The sequence below is a fragment of the Vitis vinifera genome, chromosome 1 (assembly GCF_030704535.1).
Source record: "Vitis vinifera cultivar Pinot Noir 40024 chromosome 1, ASM3070453v1".
NCBI classification, from domain to species: Eukaryota; Viridiplantae; Streptophyta; class Magnoliopsida; order Vitales; family Vitaceae; genus Vitis; species Vitis vinifera.
This window is the reverse complement of record NC_081805.1, coordinates 11,332,274-11,340,080: the sequence shown is the minus strand read 5'-3', so window position 1 is coordinate 11,340,080 and position 7,807 is coordinate 11,332,274. Positions and strand designations below refer to the sequence as shown.

The 7,807-nt window shown below is 37.1% G+C and overlaps 2 protein-coding genes and 1 long non-coding RNA gene across 5 annotated transcripts; 2 read left to right on the top strand and 1 right to left on the bottom strand.

Annotated features, from left to right (window-relative positions):
* Positions 1-1,376: 1,376 nt before the first annotated feature.
* On the top strand, positions 1,377-3,380 carry LOC100256969 (pentatricopeptide repeat-containing protein At2g02750). The gene has a single exon (XM_002270659.4). It carries the CDS (start codon positions 1,518-1,520, stop codon positions 3,369-3,371), a length of 1,854 nt encoding a protein of 617 aa, XP_002270695.1. The 5' UTR covers positions 1,377-1,517; the 3' UTR covers positions 3,372-3,380.
* Positions 3,381-3,401: 21 nt separating this feature from the next.
* LOC100243233 (SNF1-related protein kinase regulatory subunit gamma-1-like) lies at positions 3,402-7,037 on the bottom strand. Of its 3 annotated transcripts, none has more exons than XM_010654066.3 (6): positions 6,924-7,037; positions 5,560-5,742; positions 5,003-5,445; positions 4,427-4,693; positions 4,161-4,333; positions 3,402-3,788 (listed from the first exon to the last, which is right to left on the bottom strand). In XM_010654066.3, exons 2-6 carry the CDS (start codon positions 5,726-5,728, stop codon positions 3,506-3,508), a joined length of 1,335 nt encoding a protein of 444 aa, XP_010652368.1. In that variant the 5' UTR covers positions 5,729-5,742; positions 6,924-7,037; the 3' UTR covers positions 3,402-3,505. The 3 variants fall into 3 exon arrangements, with proteins under 3 accessions (XP_010652368.1, XP_002277342.1, XP_019076370.1); XM_002277306.4 differs by having other exon boundaries at positions 5,560-5,748; positions 6,924-7,024; XM_019220825.2 differs by lacking the exon at positions 6,924-7,037 and having other exon boundaries at positions 5,560-6,433.
* On the top strand, positions 4,611-6,036 carry LOC132254617 (uncharacterized). Its single transcript, XR_009466866.1, has 2 exons — positions 4,611-4,705; positions 4,849-6,036. It is a non-coding gene; the product is annotated as an uncharacterized LOC132254617 (long non-coding RNA).
* Positions 7,038-7,807: the final 770 nt, after the last annotated feature.

The following is a 7,807-nucleotide window of genomic DNA, read 5'->3' as shown; positions in this document are numbered from 1 at the left end:
ATGTCTCCATCTCAACCACCACCATGGCAAAGTGGTAGTATGTTTTTGCCTTGTTGGATTTAAGGGTATGGAAACAAATGGTTAGTTTAAAAGACATAAACAAAGAACATAATTAATAAGAAGAAAAACTTATCGGTTGAGGCGTGACAAACAATCCTTGAAATAGATCCACCTTCCTTGAAGACGAACTCAGTGCACTAGGATACCAATGATCTACCTTCAGGATTTAACAGTCAGATCTTGCCTTGGGTGCACTCTGTAAGCGAGATGTGTACAACTCGGGTTTTGAAAAAATTCATCCAAATAAATGTATGAAAATACTCTCTGAAAAAACTTTCTGAAAAATTCTCTGAAAAAAATTGTTATTCGTATTTAGAGAGTGATGGGTGACCTACTTTTATAAGCCATTAACACAGTACCAATGAGACTCTACTTATAATTAGAATATGACTCAAAGTGGAAGGGGATTCTACTTATAAAAGGAATGAGATTTTACTAGCACAATCCCAAAAGGACTCTTCCAAAAAATATAAGACTAATATAATATAATAAAATAAAATAAAATAAAATAAATTCCTAATAGGATTCTTCCAAAAAAATATAAGACTAATAGAATAAAAAAATAAAAAAAATTATTTACACTCTTTCTACATGCCACACATCCCATGCAACTCTGAGCACTTGTGAAGGCCATCCCTCACTCCTCCAAATGAAAACAACAAAAAAACTCAACTCCTCTTCGGTCCCTAGAGGTGTTTACAACTGTCTTGCCTTATTCTTAACGGAACGGGTTTAAAATTTAAATTAATTAGTTAAAATGGATTAAATAATTCATATATTTATAAATCAACCATTCTCATGTTTTCATTTGAAAAATAATTTATTTTTGTTATCAATACCCTTTGTCATTTGAAGTATTTACATATAGTTTTAAAAATGAGTTATTTTTACAAGAAAAAAATGAGAATATTTTTATCAAAATGAGATTAAATTTATAAATTTTATTTTTAAATTACCCTTTTAATCAAATAACAATTAAAATATAAATAAATGGAGAGATGCGGGTTTGAATTTTTATTTTAGACCCACGATGGATTTGAGGGCAAGTTCAGGAATTGTTTTATCATGTCCTGTAAGGATTATATATATGATTAATTTAATATAATATTTATTTTCCTATTTTGGATATATAATAATTAATAATAGTTATAATAATAAAAATTGTTTTTCAATAAAATAAATTATAAAAAATAATTATATTTGAATTATTTATAAAATATATTTATATTAATATAATTAAAACATTTTAAAAAAAAATTTTCTAAAAAAAAAATTAAAAGATGGGATTGGGATGGGGACCTCCATTGAACCGGTTACCATCCCTAAAATCAATCGTATTTAGTAGGAACCTCGTGGAAGGTTGACTTGACATTACTCGTGAGTATGGTGTACCTTGGTTTCCTCAATAATAAACTTCTCATAAAAACATGTGTTAATAGGCAGTTTTTGAAATATCCATGAAGCGCGACATTGCAAAACTGGTTTCCAATGGATTCTACAGAGAAGCCCTTTCTTTATACTCCAAACTCCACTCTTCCTCCGTCCTTGAGCACAAATTCACCTTCCCTTTTCTTCTCAAAGCCAGTGCCAAGCTCAATTCACCTCTCCAAGGCCAAATCCTACACACCCAACTCATTAAAACCGGATTTCATTTAGATATTTATGCGGCCACTGCTCTCGCAGACATGTACATGAAACTTCATCTTTTGAGCTATGCTCTCAAGGTGTTCGAAGAAATGCCTCACCGAAACTTGCCTTCACTGAACGTCACGATTTCTGGATTTTCGCGAAATGGGTATTTCAGAGAGGCCCTGGGGGCGTTCAAACAGGTGGGGTTGGGGAATTTCAGGCCCAATTCAGTTACCATAGCTAGTGTTCTGCCTGCATGTGCAAGTGTTGAACTTGATGGGCAAGTACATTGCTTGGCGATAAAGTTGGGTGTTGAGTCGGATATTTATGTGGCGACCGCGGTTGTGACGATGTATTCGAATTGTGGGGAGCTGGTTTTGGCTAAGAAAGTGTTTGATCAGATTTTGGATAAGAATGTTGTCAGCTACAATGCTTTTATTTCAGGGCTTTTGCAAAATGGGGCTCCGCATTTGGTCTTTGATGTGTTTAAGGACTTGTTGGAGTCTTCAGGTGAAGTACCCAATTCGGTGACACTGGTTTCAATTCTTTCTGCATGTTCGAAACTTTTGTATATTCGATTTGGTAGGCAGATTCATGGGCTGGTTGTGAAGATTGAGATCAATTTTGATACTATGGTGGGAACTGCACTTGTGGACATGTACTCCAAATGTGGTTGTTGGCATTGGGCTTATGGCATATTCATAGAACTGAGTGGCAGCAGGAACCTAGTAACATGGAATTCAATGATTGCTGGAATGATGTTGAATGGTCAGAGTGACATTGCTGTTGAACTTTTTGAACAGTTAGAACCTGAAGGATTGGAACCTGATTCAGCAACATGGAATACAATGATTAGTGGGTTTTCGCAACAAGGGCAGGTGGTTGAAGCTTTTAAGTTCTTCCATAAAATGCAATCAGCTGGTGTAATAGCTAGTTTAAAATCTATCACAAGTCTTTTACGGGCTTGCTCAGCTCTGTCTGCTTTGCAAAGTGGAAAAGAGATTCATGGGCACACAATTAGAACCAATATCGATACTGATGAATTCATTTCTACTGCACTCATTGACATGTACATGAAATGCGGTCATTCTTATTTGGCTCGAAGAGTTTTTTGCCAGTTTCAGATAAAACCTGATGACCCAGCATTTTGGAATGCAATGATTTCTGGGTATGGAAGGAATGGAAAGTATCAATCTGCATTTGAGATTTTCAATCAGATGCAGGAAGAAAAAGTGCAACCAAATTCAGCAACACTCGTCAGTATCCTATCTGTGTGCAGTCACACAGGTGAGATTGACAGAGGATGGCAATTGTTTAAGATGATGAATAGAGACTATGGCCTGAACCCAACTTCGGAGCATTTTGGTTGCATGGTTGACCTTTTAGGTAGATCTGGTAGGTTGAAGGAAGCTCAAGAACTTATTCATGAAATGCCAGAGGCATCCGTTTCTGTTTTCGCTTCTTTGCTTGGTGCTTGTAGGCATCATTCGGATTCTGCTTTGGGAGAAGAAATGGCTAAAAAACTTTCAGAGTTAGAGCCACAGGACCCAACCCCTTTTGTGATTTTGTCCAACATATATGCTGTTCAAGGAAGGTGGGGTGATGTAGAAAGGGTCAGAGAAATGATGAATGATAGGGGATTGAAAAAACCCCCTGGCTGTAGTTCAATTGGAGTGACATGAAAGGAACAAGAATGCATAGACATGATACACTGATGAAACAACCATGGCTCAATGGTTCTCTTCTCCTTTCCTTGACCAGATTTGGCTACCTGATGCATCTCAAGAAGTCATTACAAATTTTGACCACAGAAGCATCACTTATTTAACATTTCTTTCACAGTAAAGCCAAAGTAGTTGTCAAAATGGTTAGGAGGTTCAAAGATGAAGCAAGAAATCACATCTCTGAGTGTTATGACACCAACAACTTCATCTTCTTGGCCAGCTACTACATAAATCCTGTGAACTGACTTGGCAGCAAGAGTGTGGATCACACTACCAAGAGCTGAATTTAGATGGCATGTCATTGGTTGGATAACATTCCCTGCTTCTTCAGTTGTAGAAGCAATAGTGGTCATGAAATCCATCACAGTGAGCTGCCTGAAAGGGAAAGAGGAGTAAGTTGAACCATCAAGATTTAAATTTTTACATCAACATGTTACTACAAAAAAGGAGGGAGAGATGGTCATAAGTTGGTGACTAGTTTATGTGCTCACCTCTAGTAAGTTGATCACCATTGGTGTGTGAAATCTGTCCTTAGAGATGAAAACTCACAACCTAGACTTGATGACTTTAGATCATGTTGATCAGTGCAATTGTTTTGCATTGGACAATGATATTCTTTCTCAAATCAGAATAACACAGTTTTTGGATTAAAAAAATTTCCATGTTCGGAGCATTCGACAACTAGAATATTTCAAAGCCAAGAAACAGGTAACTTGACAGGTGGTGCAGGTCTGCTTTTTAACTGACCTGAAATTGGAGAAGAGGTCTGGATTGAGCAGCAAGAATCTGATATCTCTTATGCTTACATTCCCAACAATCTTCTTCCTTGGGCCCTCTACCACAGGAAGGCCACCAATTTTATTGTCTTTCATTTTCTTGAAAGCCTCCAGAATCAGCTCATTGCTCTGGATGGTAACAACCTGACCAACACAAGATGAAACAAGACTCTTGAAGCTCCACACTCAGTAGCCAGCAAGAAGAGAAGTTGTCTAACATGGTCTTGGGAACCTCACCTCATTATGAGACATGAAAGGAAGTCCTAAATCAGAAATAGGATGTGCTGCAATACAATCGAACCAATCCCTCCCTTTGCATCTCTCAAGGCCCTGAACAATTGCAGATTGTGTAATGTAGTTCTTAACAAAAGGTTGGCCTGGTTCGATTACAGGTACATTCCTCATTCTATATTTGGAGAGTAGCAATAAGACGCTCAACATAGAACTATCTGTTGCAACTGGAAGGAAGGGAGCACTGCGATATGATTTCAGTATGGACTGCACCTATAACAAAAGGTAACATCAATTATATTATTTTCCCAATTAGATAAAATAAGTTGGTTAGGCCACCTTCTATTTCCTATTACATGTCTTGTTTGCTTCCCCATTTCAGCCCTCCCCACAGTAAGGTATGTACACTGATATGCTTGTCATTTCAGTAGGAAATCAGAATCAACCAAACAGCAAGAGTGCCCTTGTTTTTAATGAATTGACATGCATAACTCAATGCATTGGTGAAAAGGAAATGAATATGAGGAGGAACTAGAGGTGACCCACTGTCTAAGAGACGTCTATTTGCAGGATTGAGCTTACTGTGGTTGATTTGAAAGGTTCTTCTTGAAAGAGAACTTTATAGAACTCCTCTCCCAAATGATCAGCAGCAGTGGGAGCATCTTTCCCCATCCCTCTATCAGCAGCCATTCCACCAGCCACCGCTGCCCCAACTGCAGCAACAGTTATTCCAGCAACAGCAGCAGGCCCTGTTGCTCCCAATGCTAGTGCTCCAAGTGCTCCAACTGCCCCTGCACTTACTCCAGCAGCGGTAGCAGTACTGGCAGAAAAAGCAACTGCAGCAAGCTGCGCACTCTCTAGCACCCAAAGTATGATCGCTGAGTAATCTATGATTCCCAGGTACCTCTCTCTCCAATCCAAACTGGTTCCTGCATCTGGGTTCCTCACAGGGGCAGACAAAATGTTGCAGAGAGATAGAGTTTTAACTGCCTCTGCAATTATTGCATCACCCCGAATTTCAACCACTACAAAAGGAAATTTCGTAAGAAGATATGGTCAGTGCTTCAGGGATGCCTCATTTAAACCATTCTCCAAGCTAAATAATGAGATTGTTTGAGCTTTAATATTAAAATTCTCACCTTTGCCCCCAAGTACTTCAGGGAAAGATGAAACTGGAATCCTTGCAAATGCAGCTGTTAGAGACTCCTGCAAGGATCGTGGTAGTTTTTTCCTCGACTGGATGTTCTCGAAATAAGCATCACAACTTAAAAGTTGTGGACTCTCCTTAGCTTCCTGTGCTTGTGCCATATCCTCAGGTATACCTGTATCTTTGTATGGCATAAAATGGAATCAACTGGAGACTGACATAACACTATTCCAAATACACATAGAGCTAAACAAGAGCAACCCCCATCAGAGTTACCATCCCAAAATGGATCAAAGAAACTCTAGGTTGATGGATTCTGTTGCTTTCCCAGCCTTTCAAGGGGATCAAAGTCTATCCAAAGACAATTGGTTTTCCAGGTGCAAAGATTTGGAAAGTAAAGGTATTTTATTGTGTTTATTTTGATTTATATGTTTGGTGAATTTAGAGCTCTCACATTTTGCAGTGGCAAGTCAATTTTGTTCCTTATGGTGCATTATTTATCCATGTACTTGGTAAAAATGCTGTTGATTTTGCTTTCGGAAAAATGGTCGGCTAGGATACAAGTGAATGAGATCAAATTACATAACACAAACAAAAAAAAGAAAGATTAAGATACAGACGAATAGCCCGTTAATGAGGCATATATTAAATTGTACACTTGATATATTATGATTGCTTGTGCTTTTTGATATTATTGATGCGGTCCCAAATAGGGGAAAATGCTAACACTGTCTAAGAATGGATCTCCACAAACAATCAATTTCCCTCTAAAATTTGGCTTTCAATGAATTGAACATTAAAGCTCTTTGTCTTCTGATCATTAATAAATTTAACCATAGGAGGCCTAATTCAGCCTTAAATTTGTATCATTATCATCATAACTCTAAGGTTATGTTTGGTTCCCGGAAAATTCTAAGGAAAGAAAAAAAATGCAAAGAAAAATGATTTTTTTATGTTTGGTTGTCCTATGAAAAATATCAAAGAAAATCAAATATGATTAAAACTAATTAAAAACTTATGTATTTTTAAATTATTTAATCTTTATATTGATGAGTTAAAATAAATAAAATGAGTTTAAAGTAACAAAAAAAATAATTTATCAACTTTTAATCTATTTTTTTATTTTCCTTCACTTTTTATTTTCCTCTGCTTTTCCTTTGTATTTTCTTTCCCTTGCATTTTCCTTCAAATTTTCTGGGAACCAAACATAGCCTAAAGGGGAAAAAACCAAAGATCAACACTGCATCAAGAAGGAAAAAGTCCAATATGGATTGCCAAAAATCATTTCATTTCCTAGCATGCAGAGATATAGATCAAGAGGAGTTTGAAGGCAAAATGTAATGTTACTCCACATACCTGGTGAAGATGGGGTTCAAGGCGTTTCTGTCTTCCCACGAGCGTAGAGGTGGTTTTTTCTGTTCCCCTCCAAGCCGTTATGCTATATGGACGACTAACATCTTTGCCACGTGTAAAAATTTGACGCGTGGAAGAAATTCAAGTCACCACGTGGAGGGAGGCGAAGTGGCCTCATCTATGGGGTGGTCAATAAGTGGACGGCCTCTGAGGAAGTCCATTGGGCCTCTCCTGTCACCGATCCATTAAAAATGAGAGTCAGTTCATAATTGGACGGTGTTTGATGGGCATGAAACAGAAATTCATGCTGTCTTTGATTCTTCTAGAATATTACCTATATCTATCCAATTTTTCATATGTTATTTTCAAAATTTAGAAAACGAATGGTTATAAATTATGGTTACAAAATTATGAATTTCATTTGCACGGTTGCGAATGCATGAATGGGAAGTTCAAAATTTAGAGAAACATGAGAAATTCAAGCCGAATTCTATTCTGTAAATTCAAGCATAACTACAAGCTATATATTAGATGATCAACAGCCAGTCTGGATTGATTAGACTGCAAAAGATACACGATAGTCGTACTGTGGTAGGAAGCTCACATTATTCTGACTGGTGCCCTCTTTTTTGCTGGCAATTGTTTAAGGGCTCTTGGGCTGTATGGCAAAATAAATATTTTCATTTGAGATATGTTGAACTAGCAGTATTTTAGATTCACGTCCAATAAATAAATAGGGAAATGCAAATCACAGAGAAGAGGCAAAACCGATCACTTCCATTAAATCAAACTTTGATACCATGTTGATGAATTATTAATTTTTCTAAAAGTTTGAACTTGCAAGATTTAAGTTTAATATCCATAGCATGCTTGTTAACAAGATGTTA